The following is a 26,207-nucleotide window of genomic DNA, read 5'->3' on the forward strand; positions in this document are numbered from 1 at the left end:
ATTACAGTACAGTAGCATGCTGGGGTTTGTGTTATATAAATGATTGACGCCGCAGATGCTTTATGACTACTAGGACATAAGATTAGACTAGGAATGGATGTGTGTGTGTGTGTATGCGTGCCAATGATCGTGTGAACATGTGTGAGAAGTGGAGTATGCTGACAAGATGTGTGACAGACTGTCCTATGATCTGCGTTGAAGGAGATGTTTTTGAGGGGTCGATGCTGGGTGACAGTGTCTGGCTGTGGTGCTTTCTGAATGCCTATAAATCCATGGCACACAGCCTCTCCGTTGCCTTGCTGATTCAATTGCCATATATCTCCCGCTGGCCTGACACCGCTAGGCACAGTGACAGACAGAGAGCACTGACGCAAATGCTATCTTCCCCTCTCTTACGCTCTCTCGTCTCTCCATCTCAGCTCTCCCTCTCGTCTCTCCATATCACCTCTCTCTCATCTCTCCATCTCAGCTCTCTCTCCTTACTCCACATCATTCATTCTCGTCTTTCTCTCTCCTTCCCTGTTTCTCATTCTCTCCCTCTCTCCGCTCTGATTACTTAGGTCAAAATAACTTAATCAGCATTTTAGCACTTATTACCAGAGATAATGATATAACATTTCAACTACAACTGAGATGAAATAATACAAGAAATACAATGCAGTAATTTATACAAACCATTTCATAGATATGAGGTAAATATACAAACATGCATAATCATGCAAAATCACCATAACACTGGATCTATAACGAAAGTCTTCTTCATCAGTCAGTTTGTTAGTTTTTTTCCGATGTTAGTGTGATTTATGGTGGGGCTCAAAATACTTTATTGCTAATTTAACCATTCTCCTATTTGTTTCAAATGCAATTTTGAACTGCTACAGTGGTAAATATGAAGAAAAAAAATATTCCAAATTTAACAAACACCCTACCTCTCTGTCATGTTTTTTTTTAATATATATTCCATGTGGGTGCACTTGTCATCCGGGGACAATCCCGTATTTCAACCCCTTTTCAGTTGTCCTGACTTTTCTTTTAAGAAAAAAGGTTAATTTGTCATAAATTAATTCAGGCTACAAGAGAGTAGGCCTAATGACAATAGCTGAATGTCACTACACTTTTTGGTGTTCCATTCATCAAATGGCGGATGCTGCTGGATGCTAGAATTATTTTGGAGTGGACGAACGTACGCAGGTATAGATATGCTATCTTAATTTGAATAGTTTCTCACAGCAGGAAAATAATCCTGCAGCAACAGGAAATGTGAATTATTATGTGGATTATAATTAATGAACATTTTAAGTGAAAATTATAAACTTTAGAAGCCTTTTTAAACATTGAATACACTACAGGTTTGCATTTGCTGCTGGGCAGGCATGAACACAATCACGACAGGTTCATGCCACATTAATAAGTAATACATTTTTACCGTTAAATGACGTCTTTACAATTAGGCCCATATTTTTTTTTCAAAATCTTGTGCACCCAATAGAGGCCCTCTTGAATGTCATGGTATAATTTGCACACTGTTCGATGTTGTTGTTTCATTTAATTATTCATGTAATTTCTTATTGCTCACTCTCAGTGCTCTAACAGAACAGACATGGGGTACAGATGTTTAATTCACCTGTAGCACCCCACGCACAGCCAAGCCTGTTGCCCCTGGGTATACTGTATAGATATGGTCTGAGAGACGCATCATTTATATTGACCAACCCTAGCATTTAACCTTTCTTTGTGGTGGTTGCCCCTGAGACCATTGCAATGTATGTGTATCAAGTGCATTGATTATTGATTTGCACTCTAAAACCATGAAACTTGACACATTTATAACCCATTGTCTCTCAGAGTGAACAAGACATGGGGGGGGCTCATTATCATATTTCCCAGCATGCTTTCTTGCAGGTAGATTTTTTTATATATCCATGTTTCCTACATTTAAATTTTAGTCATTTAGCAAATGCTTCTGCCTTACTCAAGAACACACCGACAGATTTTCCCCTCAATCGGCTTGGGGATTCAAACCAACGACCTTTCAGTTACTGGCCCAACGCTCTTAACTGCAAGACTACCTGCCGCCCTCATACACTGATTGATTACTTGATCTTATACTAAACAAAGATAAATGACTTACATGTTTCTAAACTAATCCAATCTGTAAGGGGTTGGATTTATTGGACCTGTTACTGAGATGGTTGTTCCAGTTGAGATGTTTTAGGTAGTCTTGTTTATTAAGTCTTTCATCATTGCAATCATTATGAGTGCAGGTTGTGGCGTGGTCAAATATTCCAATTGTTAGATATCCTCCTTCTGACTGGATTTTGATAGGAATAACTAATCACTTCACAAACCACAGTATTGTAATTTACAGGTCTAATGCGGCTCATGAGTCACAAATTTCAGACCATAATGTCAAGGATAACTAGCCCATAACAAAGGTCTTATGAAAGGCATTATATGTGGTCAGAAATGTACTTTAAATTGATACAAATTCACTTACACAGTCACTTGTTGAAGGCTTCAGCTGTTTTAAACTGTAATTTTGTGTTCTGAATACAACAACCATTTCTCTGTCACTAACAACACAGTCATGGGTGGGTATCTCTCATATTCACTTTAAAGGCATGCTGGGAAATATGCAAATACATGCAGTAGTGTTTAAAACTTAAACGCCTTGTGCTGAATAAACGTGTTTATGTGTTTAAAGTGTTACAGCGAATGAACATGTTCTGGTGTTTACAATCTACACACTGTGACGCGTTTTCATTTAAATTCTAAATGCCTTGAAGCATTTAAAAGTGTTACAGAAAACACTTGGTTTTACAGTGTATGGGCCGTAGTATCAATGAAATAACATCAAGTAATCAAAGAATACATCCCAAAACAAATAAAACAGCTTTGTATGGTTAGTCACACGCACAGGCCGATTCAAAGGCTGCCCCGGAGGAGCATAGTGAGCCAGGCAGGAGCTGCTGTCCATACAGGTAATAGATGACCTCCATCAATGGAGGAAGCTATTTATAGGTCACTGACCCTGAATAGTGTCCCAGGGAACCACCTTCTTCACCACTCATACTCTCTATGGAGAGGAAACCGTAGCCCAAAGGTATGACCTCAATTTCAACACATTAACAACACATTTCTCCAGGACCCCATTCTGCCAAATAGCCACAAGGTTGCTTTCAGAGGCAAGTTAATAAGGGAGTATCTCATACTACATGCATCTGAATGTGTGCTTGACAGCAGAATATATGTTTCTTGCTGCCTCAGTAGTTTACTGTGATTGCAAAGAGACACAGTCTTTGAAGGCTTTAAAAAATCTACCAGGCTTAGAAAATATGGCACATACGGGAAACACTGGCAACAACACAAACAATTTAATCCTCTTTTCAGCAGCACACTGATGGAGGAGATTTTCTCCATCGATTCCAGGCTCCTCTCCTTCTCCAGCCATGTGCTGCCACACACTGATCAAATGCTATCAAAGACGTGAAAAATCGATAATGTAAATGTAAATGTTTGTGAGCAAGCTGTGAAGAGGAGCATCTCTGAAGGCTGTGTGCTTGATGTCTCCCTGTGCTCATGGATTTCAAATCTAAACTAAAAATAGACAAGGCTTAAAGATATGTCACTAACAGGCAAAATCAAAAAGTTGTCTAATTGTCTGTTTATTCCTTTGAGCTATGCCTTTGTTTTCTCAAAGGTTAAGCTATGCTTTAGAGCAGGGATCATCAACTAGATTTAGCCACAAGCCATTTTTTTTTCAGGGGGCCGGAACAGAAATACAAATCATTTGTAGACTGTAAATTGACCACAAGAAGCCCAAATATATATAATATTTGACTGTAACATAATAATTTCAAACCTTGCTTACATTCGTATACGATTACAAATATTTCTCTATTATGCATGGGAATACTTGGAGCTGATTTTCTGGTGTTTTTACAGTCTTTTATGTTGAACAATAACAAATTGCAACAAAAAAAAACATGTTTTTTTTTGCTCAGAAAACATTGGTGGCCAAATCGGTTCTAAGGATAATGCGGTTCTGGTGGAAACAGACAAACATTTACATAGAAAACAATACAAATAACATGCAAAGGATAACATGATAACATGTATCTTATCTCAATGGAAAAGCTAACATAACTACTCACTATCATAGCATATAATAAGTTCATTAAGTATATAGTTTATTACTTTCCTAAATGCACTTTCTGATAATGAGCCAAAAGTCATTCCTAATATGGAACTGAGATCAGAAGAGGAAAGGACTAATTGACTGTTACACACACCTTGTATCAGCAGGATATAGGCTAGACACAGGCTGATGTTCTGTAATACCTTTTGACTGGGAAGGCTTCCCTTACAAATGTGGGGTTTCTTTCACATTTTAATGAGGACATCCGAATTAGCCTACAACAACTGACTGACTGTAGATACCTGTCATCATGGCTGGATTGATCCTCTATAAATGGAACAGATCCATCCTCAATGGGACGGATATTTCTGTACCGCTACAGTAATACACCATAGGCATCTGAATGTGGTAAATTAAGTAATGTGTTTAAAATAGCTTAATAAGTCTCTGCTTGCTAAATATTGTAAGGTCTGGACAGGTATAAATAATAACATCCAATTAACAAGGTAATCTCATTTGACCATAGGGTAAGTGGCAGAGACATCTGCTTTCTGTGCTTTCACAGTAGTCTGCCAAGAGCAGTTTGACCCACTTGGTTTGGAGCGGAACTAGGCAACACTGTACTACTGGCACTGGAGGGTATCCACCCAGAGAGGTGATCTACATAAGCTTATTGCCTAATGGAGGGAGCCACTAAGCCTACCGTATCAGAGTAACACTACTACCACTACTAGCAGATGTCTCTGCTACTACACACAACACACACACACACACACTGACCAACCCTCTTATAATGCAGAGAGTGTGTTCTAAGACAGCCTGAATACCTTCCAGTATGTAGCAGCTTCAAGCCGTTACTCACACAGAGCCAGTGTACCCCAGGAGCGTGTCCTCAGCCCTCTGCTGTACTCCCTGTTTACCTACGACTGTGTGACTTCGCACGACCCCAACTCCATCATCAAGTGTGCTGACGACACAACGGATGTAGGACTGATAACCAACAACGACGAGTCAGCCTATAGGGAGGAGGTAAGTGAACTGGCATTGTGATGCCAGGACAACAACCTCTCCCTCAACATCAGCAAAACAAAGGAGCTGATTGTTGACTTCAGGAAGCAGAGGAGGGAACATGCTCCGATCCACATCAAAGGGATTGCAGTAGAGAGAGTCAGCAGTTTAAAGTTCCTCGGCGTCCACATCACCGAGGACTTGTCATGGACCAACAACACCACCACTCTTGTCAAGAGGGTGCAACAGCGTCTCTACTTCCTAAGGCGGCTGAATAAATTTGGCATGCCACCCTGGGTCCTCTCCAAATACTAATGCTGTACCATCGAGAGCATCATGACCAGTTGCCTCACAGCCTGGTACGGGAATTGCTCTGTCCACGACCGCAAGGCCCTCCAACAGGTGGTGGAGACAGCCCAGTACATCACTGGGACCGTCCTCCCACCCATCCAGGACATCTACTCGAAACAGTGCCTGAGGAAGGCCTGAGCCATCATCAAGGACCACACACCCTAACCACGAGCTGTTCACTCTCTTACCATCGGGCAGATGGTATCAGAGCATTAGGTCTGCAAGCCACAATCTACAAGCCATCAGACTGCTGAACACTTAAACCGGACTGACAGCCTGCTCTGATTCTCCGCACCAATAGCACACATGCACTCACTTACGCACATACCCACACAGACATGAACACATCAATACACACACACACACATACACACACACACACACACACACACACACACACACACACACACACACACACACACACACACACACACACACACACACACACACATATTTCTACTACACACACATCTTCTGCAAACAGACTCTTATTATGATTACTAAATACTGCATCATTTAAACACTTGCCCCCCAATCCCCCGTTCCCCAAAAGACGTGTAAATATTGGACTAGAAATTGAGATTCCTGTAATATACTTATCCTAAAATTATATTCTACTGAACCGTTTACTGTATGTTCATATTCTTAGCTTTTATTATTTCTTATTGTTGTTGCTTTGTCGAGAAGGAACCTGCAAGTAAGCATTTATTTGGAAGGTGTATACTGTGTGTATCCTGTACATACGATGTAAGGGGTGCGTACTGGCGGCAGAGAAGTCCACGGGAAACGCAGGAGAGTCAGTAAGGAAGAGAATAATTCTCTCCTTGTGACCCCCCTGCGTCGCCATGCCAAGAGGAGCGATGGCCTCCCTAATCAACCCTGACCCTAATGGTCAACTACCTAAGGCATGAACGGGGAAGGGCAGAGCCACGGGAACAATGGGGATCCCTAAACTATGGGTGAACGATCTATCTATAAAATTCCCAGCCGCGCCTGAATCGACGAGCGCCTTATGCTGGGAAAACTCAGGAAAAGTGACATACACAAACATATGTGCAACAAAGGGCACAGCCACGGGAACAATGGCGATCCCTAAACTATGGGTGAACGATCTATCTATAAAATTCCCAGCCGCGCCTGAATCGACGAGCGCCTTATGCTGGGAAAACTCAGGAAAAGTGACATACACAAACATATGTGCAACAAAGGGCTCTGGGTGAGAATGGGGTGACGCCAGAGTGCCCTGCCTGCTGCCTCGATACCCAGAGGAAACAACCCGGCACCGACCGGCAGTGTGACCTCTGCGGCCACAGATGGTGCACGAGCTGGAACCCCCTCCAGTCTCCCTGCGCACCGCCCCTCCCAGCTCCATGGGTATCGGAGAGGGGGTGCGAGGGGATGGAACCAACAGACCCCGATCTGAACGCCCGCGGGTAGCCAGCAGGTTATCCAGCCGGATGGACAGGTCCACCAGCTGGTCGAACGTGAGGGTGGTGTCTCTGCAGGCCAACTCCTGACGGACGTCCTCACGCAGACTGCAGTGATAATGGTCGATCAGGGCCCTGTCGTTCCATCCCATGCCGGCAGCCAAGGTCCGAAACTCCAGGGCGAACTCCTGGGCGCTCCTCGTCCCCTGCCTCAGATGGAAGAGGCGTTCACCCGCCGCTCTACCCTCGGGCGGGTGGTCGAAGACTGCCCGGAAACGGCGGGTGAACTCCTCAAACTGGTCAAATGCCGCATCTCCCTCTCTCCACATGGCGTTGGCCCACTCCAGGGCTTTCCCGGTGAGGCCCGAGATGAGGGTGGACACCTTCTCACGGCCTGAAGGAGCCGGATGGACGGTTGCCAGGTATAAGTCCAGCTGCAAGAGGACCCCCTGGCAGTTCGCAGCCGTCCCATCATATTCCTGGGGAAGGGAGAGACGAATCCCACTGGGACCAGGAGAAGGAGGGGCACGTAGTGGAGACCCCGGCTGTGCTGGTGGAGGCGCTGGGAGAACTCCCTGTCTCTCCCAGCAGTCCATTGTCTGGACAACGTGGTCCATGGCGGTGCCAAGAAGGTGGAGCATTGCTGCGCGCTCCCGGACGTGCTCCTCTACCCCTATACCCAGGGTACCTGCTCCTGCTGACTCCATAAGTTTGGTCCGGAATTCTGTAAGGGGTGCGTACGGGCGGCAGAGAAGTCAGACGCTGGAGAGCAAAAACTGTGTTTCCAACGGCGCAGTTTATTAATAAAGACCCACCGGAAAATAGAACAATCAATAAATGGGTACAACACCCAACGCACACCAGACATAATGTGCACAAGCACTTACAATAAACAATTCCAGACAAGGATATGGGGGGAACAGAGGGTTAAATACACAACATGTAATGAATGGAATTGGAACCAGGTGTGTGGGAAGACAAGACGAAACAAATGGAAAATGAAAGGTGGATCGGCAATGGCTAGAAGACCGGTGATGTCGACCGCCAAACGTTGCCCGAACAAGGAGAGGGACCGACTTCGGAGGAAGTTGTGACATACGACTAATAAAACTTGAAAAAACTTGTGTGGGTAGAAAAATCAACTACTGCAGATAAGTTCCAATGGTGACATTTAAGAAGTGAGAGGTCAAACATGAGGATATGTGAACAGGGACGCTGAACTGTAGGCTGCTGGAGTCCCTCATTCATTATTTACAGAGGACCTGTCAACCTGGCCATAATGTTGGCCTAATCATCATCACTCAACCAGAGACAGAGACGGGGGTTGAGTAAAAAACATGTTTCTGGAAAATACGAGATAGAACCTAAAGCAGGTGACCGTAAATAGCAGTGGGTGACTGTAACTAGCACAAACCCATTCAGGAGTATAGCCAAGTGTTTACTGTGAGGGTCAGGGTTCAGGGATGCACAAGAGGCATCACAGTCCTGTATGAGGAAAGTCCAACACAAATATACTGTGGTAGTAAATCCATACATTAGCATTTATACTGAACAAAAATATAAACACAGCATGTAAAGCGCTGGCCCATGTTTCATGAGCTGAAATAAAAGATCCCAGAAATGTTCCATACGCACAAAAAGCTTTTTGTGCACAAAAAACATTTTGTGCACACATTTTTTTTACATCCCTGTTAATCAGCATTTTATCCTTTGCCAAGATAATCCATCCACCTGACAGGTTTGGCATATCAAGAAGCTGATTAAACAGCAGGATCATTACACAGGTGCACCTTGTGCTGGGGACAATTAAAGGCCACTCTAAAATGTGCAGTTTTGTTACACAACATAATGCCACAGATGTCTGAAGTTTTGAGGGAGTGTGCAATTGGCATGCTGACTGCAGGAATGTCCAACAGAGTGTTGCCAGCGAAGTGAACGTTCATTTCTGTACCATAAGTCTGTACCAATGTCGTTTTAGAGAATTTGGCAGTACGTCCAACTAGCCACACAACCGCAGACCACATGTAACCACGCCAGCCCAGGACCTCCATATCCAGCTTCTTCACCTACGTGATCATCAGATGGGGGAGGGCGGACGGGGGTGCTGAGGAGTATTTCTGTCCATAATGAAGCTCTTTTGTGGGATAAAAAACTAATTCTGATTGGCTGGGCCTGGCCCCCCAGTGGGTCGGCCTGGCTCCCAAGTGGGCCCACCCTTGTGAAATCTATAGATTAGGGCCTAATGAATTTATTTAAATTACCTGATTTCCTTATATGAACTGTAACTCAGCAAAATCTCTGAAATTGTTGCATGTGGGTTTATATTTTTGTTCAGTATAGTTATGAAATAGTATTAACTAAATGGCTTTTTAACTACAGCTGTATGGTGCATTTGGATCACGGTCAAGCACCACTGAATCATGGCTGTAACTCTGTACTCTGATTTTCCAAGCCATTTAGTTAAAACCATACTAGCATCCTTTTTGCATAGCTAAAGTCCAATTCTGGGTCCAAACTGCAGTCGTTTTAGGTTCCATTGCTTGACTTTCAGGGGATGGGGAGGTTGGAGGTTGGACTGGGGAGGGTGCTGTGATTGTATGTGGAGACGGAGAATCGGGGATGTCAGTGGAACAGGGCAGAGTGGAAATATGGAAATATCACCATCAACTCACAACCGATAGCCACGACCTGGTGACTCAACAACCTGCTTGCCCCTGGTATGTTTTATCACCCAGCAGACATGTCCTGACGTTGTATAGGGAAAATAATGTTGCCATAGGACAATCAATGAAATATTGAATCAAACTAGTACTATCATTGATAGTAGCTTTGTCATCTGATCCTGTCTGTGTGTGATCTTCTCTTTAAACAGTTTTCTAATGTAAGGTGAGATGGAAGTGCACAGGCTACAACCCTCTGATGCACTGTGAGCTTGTCATATTGTATGGCCATGGTGCTGAGGGCACTGAGAGTGAACTGTGGTCTATGAGGCAGAAACATGCTGAGACATGCTTTAGTGCAGCACCAGCCAGGTCTTCCATTCACAAGCTGCTTACCCTTTCCTCTCAGTGAATACACACAGTACACGCTTTGCAGACATACTGTACGTATGAAAGGAGACTCATCTATAATGGATGAATTAATGATCTCAAACATTTTGTTTCCCAGAGATTCTATATTCTTTGGGTGAATTATTCAGAAGGAAAAACCCAAAATATGTCGACATGGAGACCTCTGAGAGTTTACAACCACATGAGAGCGTATCAAAAATACAGTAGTTGAATCAATGTTTTTCCCACGTCATTTCAATGAAATTACATTGAACCAACATGGAATAGATGTTGAATTGACGTCTGTGACCAGTAGGGAGGCTCGTGCATACACAGTGTCCTTCATTGTACAGCAGGTCTGACTATGAGGAATGTGTATTTTGTGGAGGTTTTAACGCCAAAGGGCCAGGCACAGCCAGGGTGACGTCTTGAGTTATAGATACTGTGAATCGCACTTTCCCTTAACCCATCACCTGACACAAAGTCAAGCGTAATTAATGTGCAATTTAAAATGTATCTGCACTGAAAAATAAATTGCATGGAATCTGTGTTTAGGAACAGCTTAATTTAACGATGCCACCCTTCAATTAAGCATGGGAAAACAAGGCTGCATCCGTCACCTGCCATTAGACCTTAGCGTGACACTTTTATCCCCCCTCCCTCGTTACGGAGGGAAAACATGGGACAAGGGCCCTATTTGTCAAGTGAACGAATTACTCCCGCTGCCTCATCTCCGCATCCCCCTCCTGCTCCCACCCCTCCATTCAGAAGTTTCTGAGCCCCTTAGAGATATCCATGTCCTCAGACAGCACTAATCGTACTGTGCAGCATGAGCCAAATGCACTGAGATGAATCTGAATCATGTTGACTAGACAAGAAGAACATAGTAACTCTGTACTACTATCTTCATACATATAAATACCACACCACCCTAAAATGCTAACCTCCCCTGTTATTGGTAATGGTGAGAGGTTAGCATGTCTTGGGCGTATGATCTTTGGTGCCTCTGTAACTTTCTCGCTCATCATTATTCACGATTCATTCAGGATTATTCATAATCATGGTAGCATCCACAATATTCAATGTTCAGAAACATATTATATTCTTCTTTTCAATAAAAGTTACTCCAAAATGACACAATAGATTATTTACTATTCATTTCTATTGGACACAAAATAATCTGAAACACAACCAAAACAAACTGCAAATGCATCCAACAAGTTTGTAGAGTCACAAGCTTGATGAAGTCATTGTGTGCTAGGAGTATGGGAAATACTAAAGGTTTGACTACTTTAACACACATATAACTGAATTTGTCCAAATAGTTTTGGTTACCTGAAATGGGGGGACAGTGTATAATTGTGTATCATTGTGTGTATCATAGTCAGTGTATCATTTCAAATATTAAGTAATGGAGTACAGAGCCAAAACAACACAACATGTACCACTGCCAAAATACTGTTGGACCTCACTGTAATATATAATAGTAGACAGAGCAGGTGAAAAATACTCAAGGTAGAAATCGGAGTGGGTATGATCCATGAACTCTACAACGTCTTCATAAAAACGTAATGCTGTCTTGGTTACAAGTAAGCAGAAAAAGGTCAACAACAAGAAAACAACACAACACCCACATTTGCCAAGCCAGCTATATAATGACACCTGTGTAATATTGACCCCCACTCTCCCAAATATTACTCAATCTATTTACAGATGTAGTATTCAGAACATGGTATTGGGCTGTTATTAATCATGCTAATTAAACACTGAAAATGTCATCAGGAATAATTTCCCAACTACAGACACTCATTATGAAATCCAAAGACAAGAGGATGGGACCAGAATCAGTTTGATACTTGATAAAGTCACTATAAATAGTTGAAGAGTTACATGTATGTAGTGGTTTTGATTCATGCATCTATTTTCTCCAGTGCCCTGAGATGCATACCTCCAGTAAGAGATCTTGCTCTCTCCTTCCTCTCTCGATTTACCTATACAAATATGAACGACAGGCGTGTTCAAGAGACCTTTATAGGAATCACACTGGGTTTAAAATCAAAGAGACTGTTGGAGTTTGAAAATGACAGAGAGGGACAAGATAATTACAAAATGCATGCGTTCAATCACACACTGATCACGAACTGGTCTTTGTACCTGTGCCTTCCCACTTCCCAGTACTGCCCACTTGTCTCCAGACAAAACTCCGTTTTCTAAGTATTCAATATGAGGGTAAAATCAGCTGCATGCATAGTATCAGATCAGTCTGTCATGATGGAGCTAATGCTCTGTTGACACCTTCACCTCTCTATTGGTATTGACAGGCGACCTCTCAGTGATAGGCTACATTCATTCATTGGTACAGGAGAAGTGGAATAGTGCTTTTCCAGGAGCTCTCCAGAGCCATTGAACATGACAGATTAAAAGCACTGGATCCGAGATGAAGGGAGCCAGCCAGGCATCAGAGGCCACACGATGGTTTATGTCAACTTTAGTGAAGTCAACCTACAATGACATGCTTCCTCACAAACACACTCAAACTGTGAGTCATAGTACTTATAAGTCTAGAAACCTAAAGTTATGCTAATCCTTAGCTATGACTTACCTCTTTAGAACAACTCCCACCCTCAAGGACAGGCCATGTAATTGTTTAAATATGAACAATTTAAGCAAATGATGTGTCATAAACAAAATGTCATAAACAAAATGTAGCACCTTTTTATTATTTGTTGAGTATAATGCAAATGACTAAATTGAACTCTTCAATATGGCGGTAAGCCACCAATAATGTTTATCTAGGAGGACCTAGGTGAAGTTACATTCGCTTATTAACTGCCGATCCACTTAAAGCAAGATGACATGCAATCCCATGACAGAGCAGTAAGACCATGCAGGGAAAAGTTCAGACAAACTTGAACAGGTATACCTGACTTTGCTTACCTTAGCAGCTAACGATGAACTCGGCTTCTCCAGGAGATCCCACAGTTTCTTTTGTTTCTCGGAACAACATGTGGTATCAAAATCCTCGCCTTCCCTGCCCCTCATAGTTTCGGCCTCTCTTTTGAGCTCCTCGTTCATTTGTTCCTTCTTCTGGTGGTACCTGGCCTGACAGCAGGACTCCAGGTAGATCTCATCTATACCCCAGAAGTCCAGCTCCTGACTAAACGACAGGGCACACATCTCCTCCATCATGTGCAGTTTTCCCGTGCGGTAGAAATTCAGAATGGACGTGAAAGCCCCGGGGTGTCTGTCGAAAAAGTACTCATTATCATCCAAACTGTAGTCGTCGCATATCTCCATGAGAGACTCGTGGGTGTTACAGTCTCGTAGTTTGCCCAGCCTTGTTCGGGGCAACCTGTCCAGCGTTCTCCATAGAACTTCGTGGAGGAGACCCCCAACATTGAGTCTAACCCGACGGTAGTGCGCCTTGCTCCGGATTATTTCCACCGGCTCCGGTGGAAGCGAGGTGGTCGACCGAGAGCCCCCTTTATTCATCCTCACTCAAGACGTTCAGTCACTTGAGAATGAATAATGTCCGAAACTATATGGCCAGACAGGTCCAGAAGACACGGTCCTACATTAGGGTCTGTTCTCCCCTATTCCAATGGCTACAAAAGGGGAAAAGAGAAACATCAGGGGTAACTATATAAAATTGCCATCGAGCCCGATGACCTACGGGCCTGATAGAGAACGCAATGTCAGGTGGTTTATCCACTCATCAGAGAACCAAATAGATAATTTAATCCGCACAGCCGCTTTCCTCGCTGATGAGTGAGCATGGTGGGGGATGCGCAATGATAAACTCGACAACACTCGCGAGCGCTGTCCAGTGCTGAAAACGCCTATATGTCAGTATAGAAAACCATCACATTTCCCCGCTGTGCGCTGTCCCCTAACTTCAGCTCTGAAATCATTTCACTTTAGCACCACATAGAAGAGCGGTGTTTCACAAGAGCGAGGCAGCCACGGCCTGATATTTGAAGGTGTTCTTGAACTGATCACCCTAAAGAGATTTTAGCCTAACACCGATAAGTAAGAGGGTCCAGACTCGGGGAAATAGTCTTCCCAAAAGTGCATGTAGTTGTAAAAAAAGCTCAATGGTTCATAAAAGTGTGACGAGAAATTAAGCAGTAGCTTTCTCTTTGTGCCCCACTCTTGGCATTCTCTCAACCAGCTTCATGAGGTAGTCACCTAGAATGTATTTCAAATAACAGGTGTGCCTTGTTAAGAGTTAATTTGAAGAATTTCTTTCCTTCTTAATGCATTTAAGCCAATCAGTTGTGTTGTGACAAGATAGGGCTGGTATACAGAAGATAACCCTATTTGGTAAAAGACCAAGTCCATATTATGGCAGGAACAACTCAAATAAGTAAAGAGAAACGACAGTCCATCATTACTTTAAGACATGAAGGTCACTCAGTATGAAACATTTCAAGAACTTTGAAAGTTTCTTCAAGTGCAGTCGCAAAAACCATCAAGCGCTATGATGAAACTGGCTTTCATGAGGACTGCCACAGGAAAGGAAGACCCCGAGTTACCTCTGCTGCAGAGGATACATTCATTAGAGTAAACTGCACCTTAGATTGCAGCCCAAATAAATGCTTCACAGAGTTCAAGTAACAGACATCTCAACATCAACTGTTCGAAGGACACTGCGTGAATCAGGCCTTCGTGGTTGAATTGCTGCAAAGAAACCACTACTAAAGAATACCAATGCGAAGAAGAGGCTTGCTTGGGCCAAGAAACACAAGCAATGGACACTAGACTGGTGGAAATCTGTCATTTGGTCTGATGAGTCCAAATTTGAGATTTTCTGTTCCAACCACCGTGTCTTTGTGAGATGCAGAGTAGGTGAATGAATGATCTCCGCATGTGTGGTTCCCACCATGAAGCATGGAGGAGGTGTGATGGTGCTTTGTCCACTGTCTGTGATTTATTTAGAATTCAAGGCACACTTCGCCAGCATGGCTACCACAGCATTCTGCAGCGATACACCATCCCATCTGGTTTGCGCTTAGTGGGACTATCATTTGTTTTTCAGGACAATGTTTTTTCAGGACAATGACCCAACACACCTCCAGGCTGTGTAAGGGCTATTTGACCAAGAAGGAGAGTGGAGTGCTGCATCAGATGATCTGGCCTCCACAATCACCCGGCCTCAGCCCAATTGAGATGACTTGGGATGTTGGACCACAGAGTGAAGGACAAGCAGCCAACAAGTGCTCAGCATATGTGGGAACACCTTCAAGACTGTTGGAAAAGCATTCCAGGTGAAGCCGTTTGAGAGAATGCCAAGAGTGTGCAAAGCTGTCACCAAGGCAAATGGTGGATATTTTGAAGAATCTAAAATATATTTTGATTTGTTTAACTCTTTTCTGTTTTCTAAATTATTCCATATGTGTTATTTCATAGTTTATTCTACAATGTAGAAAATAGTAAAAATAAAGAAAAACCCTTGAATGAGTAGGTGTCCAAACTTTTGGAACGTACTCTGTGTATATATATATATATATATATATACACTACCGTTCAAAAGTTTGGGGTCACTTAGAAATGTCCTTGTTTTTTGTCCATTAAAATAACATCAAATTGATCAGAAATACAGTGTAGACATTGTTGATGTTGTAAATAACTATTGTAGCTGGAAACGGCATATTTTTTATGGAGTATCTACATAGGTGTACAGAGGCCCATTATCAGCAACCATCACTCCTGTGTTCCAATGGCACGTTGTGTTAGCTAATCCAAGTTTATCATTTTAAAAGGCTAGTTGATCATTAGAAATGTCACACCTGCTCCCGCTCTTCCCCTCTGGTGCTTGAGGGCGCCAGACTGCTGCATTGATTGTCGTCTGTCTTTGTGTTTCCCAGTTCTGACGCTGTTCCTGTCCTGTTGCATGTCAGTTCCTAATTAAATGTCAACTCCCCGTACCTGCTTCTCTTCTGCAGCGTCGTTTCTTACAAGAAAACCTTTTTGCAATTATGTTAGCACAGCTGAAAACTGTTGTTCTGATTAAAGAAGCAATAAAACTGGGCTTCTTTAGACTAGTTCAGTATCTGGAGCATCAGCATTTGTGGGTTCGATTACAGGCTCAAAATGGCCAGGAACAAAGACTTTTCTGCTGAAACTCGTCAGTCTATTCTTGTTTGGAGAAATGAAGGCTATTTCATGTGAGAAATTGTCAAGAAACTGAAGATGTCGTACAATGCTGTGTATTACTCCCTTCACAGGACAGCGCAAACTGGCTCTAACCAGAATAGAAAGAGTGGGAGGCCCCGGTGCACAACTGAGCAAGAGGACAAGTACATTAGAGTGTCCAGTTTGAGAAACAGATGCCTCACAAGTCCTCAACCAGCAGCGTCATTAAATAGTACCCACAAAACACCAGTCTCAACGTCAACAGTGAAGAGGCGACTCCGGGATGCTGGCCTTCGAGGCAGAGTTCCTCTGTCCAATGTCTGTGTTCTTTTGTCCATCTTAATCTTTTATTTTTATTGGCCAGTCTGAGATATGGGTTTTTCTTTGCAACTCTCCCATGATGCGCAGCTCCAGCCACGGGACGACGCTGGCCAGAGTGACGGCTCCGAGGACGAGGAGCGGGCCGGTCTGGGTGGCAAAGATGGAAATCACGGATGATGTTGGGATCCAGAATGTCCTCCACCAGAACCCAACACCGCTCCTCTGTACTGTACCCCTCCCAGTCCACCAGGTACTGCAGCCGACCCCCACGACGTCGGGAGTCCAGTAGGGATCTAGCGGTATAAGTGGGACCTCCCTCGACATCCATGGGGGGTGGAGGGGTATCGTTGGGGACAGCCTCAGCCAGAGGACCAGGAACCACCGGCTTGAGAAGGGAGACATGAAACGAAGGTGAGATGCGGTAGTCACTGGGGAGCTGTAATCTATACGACACATCACTGACCCTCCAGAGAACCTTGAACAGCCCCACAAACTGGCGGCTCAGCTTCTTGCAGAGCAGGCGGAGTGGGAGGTTCTTGGTAGAGAGCCGTACACGATCACCAGGATGGAACACTGGAGTCTCACTGCGGTGGCGGTGTGCCTGCTTCTGACAGTGGATGGCGTGCTGGAGTTTCACATGAGCGTCGCGCCACACTTCTGCGCACCTGAACCACTCATACACCGCAGGAGCGCCGGTCTGGCCCCGGGTCCACGGAGCCCCGGTGCATGTAGCAAATTATTTTTTCTATTTTCTACATTGTAGAATAATAGTGAAGACATCAAAACTATGAAATAACATATGGAATCATGTAGTAACCAAAAGTGTTAAATATATTTTATATTTTATATTCTTCAAATAGCCACCCTTTGCCTTGATGACAGCTTTGCACACTAGTGTATATATATATATATATATATCTTACAAGATTTACAATCTTGGCAAGGTAGTTGCTTTGGTGTCCCCTGCAGTAGGCATAATCAACGGCCAACATGTAGTACATGATGACTACAGGTCTACTCTGGAAACCGCAAATAATGATATTGACCACTACGTGCTCTATTTAAGCAAACAATGAAGGCTATCATAAACAAGTAAGACATTATTTAGGCAATATATATTAAAAAAAAATCACACCATTTAAATCAGAACAAAGTTTTGAAATGTATCCATTTAGCGCAATAAGCAACTTTTATGTACAGCAGCTTACTAGGCTATAATTTGCACAAAACAGACTAAATATTAGTATCATCATTAACCAGTATTTTGTGGGAAAAGATCTAAGCTAAAGGTATTTTACAAGATTTACAGTCTTGGCAAGGTTGCTGCTTTGGTGTCCCCTGCAGTAGGCATGATCAATGGCCAACGTACATGATGACGCAAAAACATAAGAGAACAAATCAAGCAGCAATCACGGGGTTCAACAGCACTATTGTGCGCAAGAGAGAGCAGGTGTCTATGTTACATCCTTACTATGATATGCCTTCTATTGTATTGTATTGTATACCCTATTAGGCTATTATATCAAAGTTATACAATCTGGATATGAGGGTCATTTGCGGGTCTCCAAAGTTTGTCATTTGAGGAACCCTCATTGCACTTGGTACAACCAACGATGTGTACAGTACAAACCCTGAATGACTGACAGGGGGCACTTTATTGAAGAAGCCACACAGTTATCTTGGTACTCCTCAATTGTTAAAAAGATTTTGGAAGCAATAGGAATGCATTTATTAATGTCTACATTCGTTTTTGACACCTTTATTATATTACAGATGCCTTAATGCATACTTTGAAATTATATTATGTGAACTAAACATTTAAAAAAAGAAAAAAATGTAAAAACATTTTCCTTAAATGTATTTTCTTTAGAGTACCAATGTTACTGTCTCCACTACAACAAACAAATACTTAAATACATGTCATTTTGTCCTTTTAATTAAAATACTGTAGAATTCGATTAATTCCTATGGAGGACTGCTCCTAGTAGGGAGTGCCAATATGGCCGACCGGTGGTTTCCAAAGCCTCTCAATGGGCAATACATTGCATCAGCAAGCCAGGGTTTATATACATCATTGGGTACAACATGCTTTACAATTGCAACCTCTTTGTACATGCATAAGCTTACCACTCAATGTTATGCTGCTAGGATCCCCAAAAACCTGTTAGGGGGATATGGACTCAGTAATGTAAAGAGTGACTAAAAAGTAGGCCAGCTCTTATTGGTCAACTGGGCTATTAATTTATTTTCAAATGACATATAAATCTAAACTTTCCATTCACTCTGCCCCCGACCAGCAGGGCAATGTCAGTGTGACGAATGTGTGCTTAGCTCTGTTTAAAGAGCGGCCAGCCACCCCATTACTCTCAAAGCATCTACCAAATAGTTCTCTGATGCAATGGACACAACTGTCATGAGACTGGAGGGGATTTATGACACCATTTAATCACTGAGATAAGCTCCAAATTGTTGTGAACATTTAAAAAATATATAATTGTAATTAGGTGGGGCAAGAGTTTATATGGAAAGCACTTTAAACACTTGGGGCTGGTTTTATTGAGCCAAGCTAATCATTGATACAGCATATTGTATAAACAAAATAGTGAAGAACAAAAACACTTTAAAGTGAAATATATAAATTATAATTCAAGATAAATAGCACAATAACATTACACTGTACATTTGTGTTGGTACAAAAATACATACAATACTTTATATTGACATATGTCAAACACTTTGAAATGAGCATGAATTGATGTCTGGTTTGAGAGATCTCCGCACCCCTCTCTGTCTTCAACGTGACCGTCTAGGTTTATATCTGATGGCCAGGTCTCCTTCAGGCTGCAACATTCCAAACCCATAGCGACTGGTGTTCACCTCTGGCATCTGAGCCTCTGGATCACACAGCTCCAGTTCTAGATGAGACAGCACCAGGTACACAAATCTGAACACACAGAGAGAGACACAATAGGTAAGTTGTTGACATAATACATTACAAACGTGTCCAAACTGTAACATTTTCTATTTGCATATACCAGTTTTTGCATACCCCATTTGTATTTTCCTTTGGAATGGGCTATTTGCATAGCAGTGAAATTCCTCTCACTGGAACCCAATCTTGCATAGACACCTGGAGGAGTCTGCGTAGTCACAAACAGCTGCTAAGCCTTCCATCTCCCCAAATCAATTGTCTGTCCCAGAATTGAGTTTGTCCCTGACTCTGGTGAGGTGGGGACCTCTGACACCCTCCGACTTCCTCTGCCCTCCCCTAACACCCACAGGGAACACTCAGACACTCACTGTCTGATTGAGCTGATAGCAAAGCGTTTGCCCACACAGCCATTGGTGCCCGCGCCCCATGGCATGGTGTAGTACTTGAGCCGTCTCCCTCCTTTAAAGAAGTCCTTCTTCACAGAGCCTTCCTGGTTGAGGAAGCGGTCATACTTGAATCTCTATGACAGGAAACACAGGGAGGTAAAGCAGTGAATCCAGCTCATACTGACAAATGGTGATCAAACATGACTGTTCCCCCACGCTTCCTGCAACACGCAACCATATCATATCAGATGGCAATATTAGCATATTATTTCAATTTCCCTGCATATTCCACTAATTGGCTGGTACTGTAGGGTGGAGAAGGACAACAGAATGACACAGCCGTGTAACTAAATCCCTTCCCACGCCTATTAGCCGTGTTCCTGTGCCATACAGGCTAATCCTGTAGTGGTCCAGTGTTACGGGTTTAACCTTCTCTCCCTCTCCCTCAGTAATCCAGGGGCACTTTATAAACTGTGTAGGTGGGCTTCCTCCTTATGTAAACAAATGTCAATGATTATTACTGTACCTTATCTTCTACCTGTGCTATACAATTAATACAACTAGTGTTGTTGGATAGACAACATGCGCAGATGGACTTGAAACTAATCTTTATTGTCCATTAATTAGGGACCTATTCTTTGATAATGTGGGAGGGACAAGTGACATCCATACCTGTGGTTCCTGGTGGATCTCAGGGTCCATCTGAGGGCTAATGAACGGGAACAGACACACTCTGTCCCCACTCCTGAGTTTGTACTCCTGCCCATCGGCCATGTGCAGGGTCTTTGCTTGCACTACCTCTCTGGTAATGAAGGGGGCAGCACTGAGCCTCAGCGTCTCCTCTAAGGCACTGTCTGGGATGGGGAGGGCAAAGAAAAGAAGAGGATGAACACTAATGTACACAGACTCATTAGGCATATCAAATCAACTTTTATTGGTCACATACACATATTTAGCAGATGTTATTGCTGGTGTAGCGAAATGCTTGGGGTTATGTAGGGGTTATGTCCTCATAATAGATTCCCCAAGGTCATTCTTATTTGATGACTCCCTGCAGAGGAGTTACACATTAAAAAGGGCTAGTCAGGTTACTATATTCAGGTTAGTGTCATTATTTGCACTAGAGGTTAGACCACCTGTTGATGGTGACATGGGAGCCATTAGCTAATTGAGAGCATCTTTCATAGTCTGAGCAGGTGGATCTGCCCTGGTCTTTTAGTCATTGAGCTCATTAGGGTCTCAGGCAAAGACTGGGTGGCCACTCACCTGGGAACAGTGTGTATGTGTCTCAGCACCTCTCCATCTCTCCCCCCCCCCCCCTCTCTCTATCATGATTCTAAACAGAAATACCCTGTTCATTAGGGTACATGTGCCCATAGGGATGAAGTTCCTTGTCTTTGTACAGATGACCCAGGAAACAAGAAACCCTCACCAAACACAGGTGTGTGCTGTAGCCTGTCCAGTAGGGGACACTGTGCTGAGTCCTGCTCTGAGATCTTTCTGAACTCCTTCTTCACCGCCCTCATGGCCTCAGGATTGGTCAACAGGAAACCCAAGAGCCAGAATGCAGCAGGACCAACGTTACCCTGGCCACAAATGAAAATTGACATGAAGGCAATGACAGTGAGTTCCCTCTCGGATAGTTCTCACAGAGAGATTGTACAGGTAGCAATTATGTAATCGGAGAAGAGAACATTACACACTACATGACAGCTCTAATTATTTTCTCTCATAGTCGTGTAGTTCACACAAAGGGCAAACAACACTTGTCTGTACAGTTAAATCCTTTCCTGTGTCTCTATGATAGAAAACCACATTCTGGCTACTGTCAGGAAGTAAGTGCTGTAATGGCTTACTTCAAAAGGAAATACATTAGACACCAAACAGAGACTCGATATGGAGTGTTTGAGAGCACACTGGCCTGTCCATGGCCATCTCTCTGTGTTTGTATATGACTGGAAAGACCACTGAATTTACATTGCCTCCAGACCAAACAATGTTTGCTATGTATTAAACTGCACAATATACAATCTAGGAGTTGTATACAATATAATACCACAAGGAGGAGACTGGGTTTGGTGAGGATATTGTTGGTTCTTTACTAAATTATTAGGGTTACTGAAAAAAAGGGAACTGAAAGACGGCAATCAAGAGTTGCATGATGGTAGATCATGTGTCTGTGGGAAATGTTAGAGGCAGTTATCAGTTCTCAATGGGTGAAGTAATGTCTAAGCAGCAGGGTTGGGGTCAATTCCATTTCAATTCAGAAAGTAAACAAAAATTCAAATTCCAAATGTTCCTCATTGAATAGCATTGAAGACAATTGGAATTGCAGTGTACCTCCTGAATTGAAATGGAATTGACCCCAACCTTGCTAAGCAGAGTGTACTCAGAATGTACTTAGTCTCAGAATGTGTTCAGATGCACTTGAAGACATCTTTGTGTTTACAGCCTACTTTTTCCATCTCGGGATTCCAAGGGTTCATTTAGCTGACATCATACACTTTTCTCTACATAAAGAGGCTACTAGTGCACTCTTGTGGTAAAGATGAGTATTAAACTCATGTCCATCTTTCTGTTGTGAAGTACTTATTAGAGCAGGAGGAGCAGACTGCAGTGTCACTCTGTGACAACAATTCTAGCACGGAAGAGAAATACAGCTTGAGACAATCCCACTGAGGCCATGCGTAGTTGAAGGTCTAACATAGAAAGTCTATCTGCCCTCTCTTAGATAACAACACTAAAATAAGGTCTAACTGTTCTGGGGATTTTCCATACACTCCAGTGGTTGAGAATACAGCATTAGTACTCATCTTAAAGCACTGCACGTGCTCGTAATTATTTCTAGTCTTTCAAGAATATTCACTTATTATAAAATTATTCTATAATGGTTGGACAAGGCGTAAAAGGTGTGGCTGACAAACAGGCACAGTAGAATCAGAATTTGAGAGGCACACTATGTTTTACAAAGGGTAACCCTAACCAATCGAGACTAGCATCTGACATTGGCATGTGAGCGTCTTTGTATTGGAACATTGTCATGTTTAAGATGGCTGCTAGCCAGAAGGGTGTGCTGCTAAATAACTAGGTGTCATTGTTGGCCCACCTCCAAAAAGCTATTGAATAGAAAGGTATTTTTCTATCTATGGGTGTAATGGAACAACAGGGATTTTCACCAATCGTTCATGACACCTGTTCATAATAGCTATAAATAGCTGGGCAGCTATCTTTGTATTGGAACATTGTCATGTTTAAGACGGCTGCTAGCCATAAGGGTGTGCTTCTGAATAAATAGGTATCATTGTTGGCCTGCCTCCAAAAAGCTATTGAATGGAAAGGAATTTTTCTATCTATGTGTGTAATGGAACAACAGGGATTTTCACCAATCGTTCATGACACCTGTTCAGAACAGCTATAAATAGCTGGGCAGCCCTTGCTTTGTAACAATGACAGAACTCACAGGGAGGTGAGTTCGGGGATTGAATGTGACTGTCACGTCCTGGCCAGTATAAGGGTTAATTGTCATTGTAGTTTGGTCAGGACGTGGCAGAGGGTATTTGGTTTATGTGGTTCGGGGTGGTGTGTTTGTTGTAGGGGATTTGATTTATGTATTCCGGGGTTTTTGGGCACTGTTCCTTGTTTATGTATTTCTATTCTGATCTAGCTGGTTGTATGTCTATGTTTGGTTAATTGGGGTTGGGACTCTCAATTGAAGGCAGGTGTTGTCTATTTGGCTTTGATTGAGAGTCCCATATAGTAGGGTGTGTTTGTGTTTGTCTTTTGGTGGGAGATTGTTTGTGAGCACTGCTTGTTGAGCCTGCCACACTGTTGTTAGTATCATTTATTGTTTCGTTTTTTCTGTGGATGCCTTACTCTTTTTTGTGAATTAAAAGAATGAGTATCCATATACCCGCTGCATTTTGGTCTTCCCTGCAACACCACGACTTAATTTCGTGACAGAATCTCCCACCAAACCAAGACCAAGCAGCGGAGAGAGGAGCGGCACGCTCAGTATATGGACGAGGAGGAAGGATGGACATGGACAGAAATAAGGTTGAGCGTTTCCAGGGCTATGGAGGAGTTTAGGAAACTCGAGAGGCAGCCCCAAGATTTTTTTTGGGGGGGGCACAAGGGCAGTTTTGCGGGGTAAGAATGGAGCCCCAGGCCAGCTCCCCGCACTAGCCCGAAGGTGCGTGTCTCCAGGCTGGCACGTCCAGTACCAGCCCCACGCATCAGGAGTCTAGTGCGTCAGCCCAGCCTCGCCAGTCAACAGTCACCAGAGCTGCCCGCCAGTCAAGAGTCACCAGAGCTGCCCGCCAGTCAAGAGTCGCCAGAGCTGCCCGCCAGTCGTAAGTCGCCAGAGCCGCCCGCCAGTCAGGAGTCGCCAGAGCCGCCCGCCAGTCAGGAGTCGCCAGAGCCGCCCGCCAGTCAGGAGTCGCCAGAGCCGCCCGCCAGTCAGGAGTCGCCAGAGCCGCCCGCCAGTCGTAAGTCGCCAGAGCCGCCCGCCAGTCGTAAGTCGCCAGAGCCGCCCGCCAGTCGTAAGTCGCCAGAGCCGCCCGCCAGTCGTAAGTCGCCAGAGCCGCCCGCCAGTCGTAAGTCGCCAGAGCCGCCCGCCAGTCGTAAGTCGCCAGAGCCGCCCGCCAGTCGTAAGTCGCCAGAGCCGCCCACCAGTCAGGAGTCGCCAGAGCCACCCGCTAATCAGGAGATGCCAGAGTGGCCCGACTGCCCGGAACTGCCAGAGTGGCCCGACTGTCCTCCGGGTCTGCCAGAGTGGCCCGACTGTCCTCCGGGTCTGCCAGAGTGGCCCGACTGTCCTCCGGGTCTGCCCGAGTGGCCCGTCTGTCTACCCGGAACTGCCAGAACCAGAGCCACCTCCAGATATAGATGGGTTGGGGAGGGGGGGGTGTAGCACAGTGCCGTCATTGACGGCAGCCACCCTCCCTTCCCTCCCTTTAGTTTAGGGTGATTTTTTGTTGTTTGGGGTTTTTGTTTTTCTTGAGGTGCTTCCGGGGTTAGCACCTTTAGGGGGGGGGGGTACTGTCACGTCCTGGCCAGTATAAGGGTTAATTGTCATTGTAGTTTGGTCAGGACGTGGCAGAGGGTATTTGGTTTATGTGGTTCGGGGTGGTGTGTTTGTTGTAGGGGATTTGATTTATGTATTCCGGGGTTTTTGGGCACTGTTCCTTGTTTATGTATTTCTATGTTGATCTAGCTGGTTGTATGTCTATGTTTGGTTAATTGGGGTTGGGACTCTCAATTGAAGGCAGGTGTTGTCTATTTGCCTTTGATTGAGAGTCCCATATAGTAGGGTGTGTTTGTGTTTGTCTTTTGGTGGGAGATTGTTTGTGAGCACTGCTTGTTGAGCCTGCCACACTGTTGTTAGTTGTGAGTATCATTTATTGTTTTGTTTTTTCTGTGGATGCCTTACTCTTTTTGTGAATTAAAAGAATGAGTATCCATATACCCGCTGCATTTTGGTCTTCCCTGCAACACCACGACTTAATTCGTGACAGTGACTCACCTGTGTGGCCCAGAGCTGCAGCAGCAGGGCTCTCCTCTGTGTCTCCTCGTCAGCTCCCTCCTCCTGTAGGAGGTGCCTGTAGCATTTCAGCCAGGTGCTGGACCCCGAGCCCTCACCCAGCCCTGCCGGGGCCAACAGTTCCCACAGACGCACCCGCACACTCTGGGCAGTCCTCTTCTCCTCTGACAGACAGACAGACACCCACACAAAAACAAACACAGGCACAGACAGGTGAGTCAAGAGTAAACACAAATAAACAACACACACACAGGTTAAACAGAGTTAATGTGATTAGTGCGGTGAAAAAATGTGATATTTCAGTATTTATCTTTAATACATTTGCTAAAATAAAAATAAAACAGTTTTTCTTTGTCATTATGGGGTAGTGTGTGTAAATTGATGAGGGGGAAAAAAACTATTTAATCAATTTTAGAATAAGGCTAACGTAAACATTTTTGGGGGAAAAAGTCAAGGGGTCTGAATACTTTCCGAATGCACTGTATTTTACTAATGTAAATGAGCATGACATAAAGATGAAGCAATGAGTGAGTCATCGATGTGACATTTTACATTTACATTTAAGTCATTTAGCAGACGCTCTTATCCAGAGCGACTTACAAAATGGTGCATTCACCTTATGATATCCAGTGGAACAACCACTTTACAATAGTGCATCTAAATCTCTTAAGGGGGGGGGGGGGTTAGAAGGATTACTTTATCCTATCCTAGGTATTCCTTAAAGAGGTGGGGTTTCAGGTGTCTCCGGAAGGTGGTGATTGACTCCGCTGTCCTGGCGTCGTGAGGGAGCTTGTTCCACCATTGGGGTGCCAGAGCAGCGAACAGTTTTGACTGGGCTGAGCGGGAACTGTGCTTCCTCAGAGGTCATGACATGAAACATCAATGATATCCACATGCCATATGAATGGAAAGAGGTGACA

The 26,207-nt window shown here is 43.9% G+C and overlaps 2 protein-coding genes across 2 annotated transcripts in view; both read right to left on the reverse strand.

Annotated features, from left to right (window-relative positions):
• The window catches only part of LOC106565586 (potassium voltage-gated channel subfamily B member 1), an 88,470-nt gene extending 74,697 nt beyond the window's left edge, over positions 1-13,773 (reverse strand). Inside the window, exon 1 of the mRNA XM_014132870.3 lies at positions 12,912-13,773. Coding sequence (XP_013988345.1) covers positions 12,912-13,466 — 555 coding nt within the window. The 5' untranslated portion in view covers positions 13,467-13,773. The remainder of the gene's footprint in view (positions 1-12,911) is intronic.
• A 4,400-nt stretch (positions 13,774-18,173) lies between these two features.
• LOC106565585 (prostacyclin synthase) overlaps positions 18,174-26,207 on the reverse strand; it is a 30,207-nt gene continuing 22,173 nt past the window's right edge. The window contains exons 6-10 of the mRNA XM_014132869.3: positions 25,270-25,451; positions 21,181-21,334; positions 20,421-20,602; positions 19,731-19,882; positions 18,174-19,374 (exon numbers count right to left, since the gene is read on the reverse strand). Of these exons, the coding sequence (XP_013988344.1) occupies positions 19,224-19,374; positions 19,731-19,882; positions 20,421-20,602; positions 21,181-21,334; positions 25,270-25,451 (821 nt within the window). The 3' untranslated portion in view covers positions 18,174-19,223. The remainder of the gene's footprint in view (positions 19,375-19,730; positions 19,883-20,420; positions 20,603-21,180; positions 21,335-25,269; positions 25,452-26,207) is intronic.

This window comes from Salmo salar, chromosome 12, assembly GCF_965601325.2.
Source record: "Salmo salar chromosome 12, fSalSal1, whole genome shotgun sequence".
Lineage (NCBI taxonomy): Eukaryota > Metazoa > Chordata > Actinopteri > Salmoniformes > Salmonidae > Salmo > Salmo salar.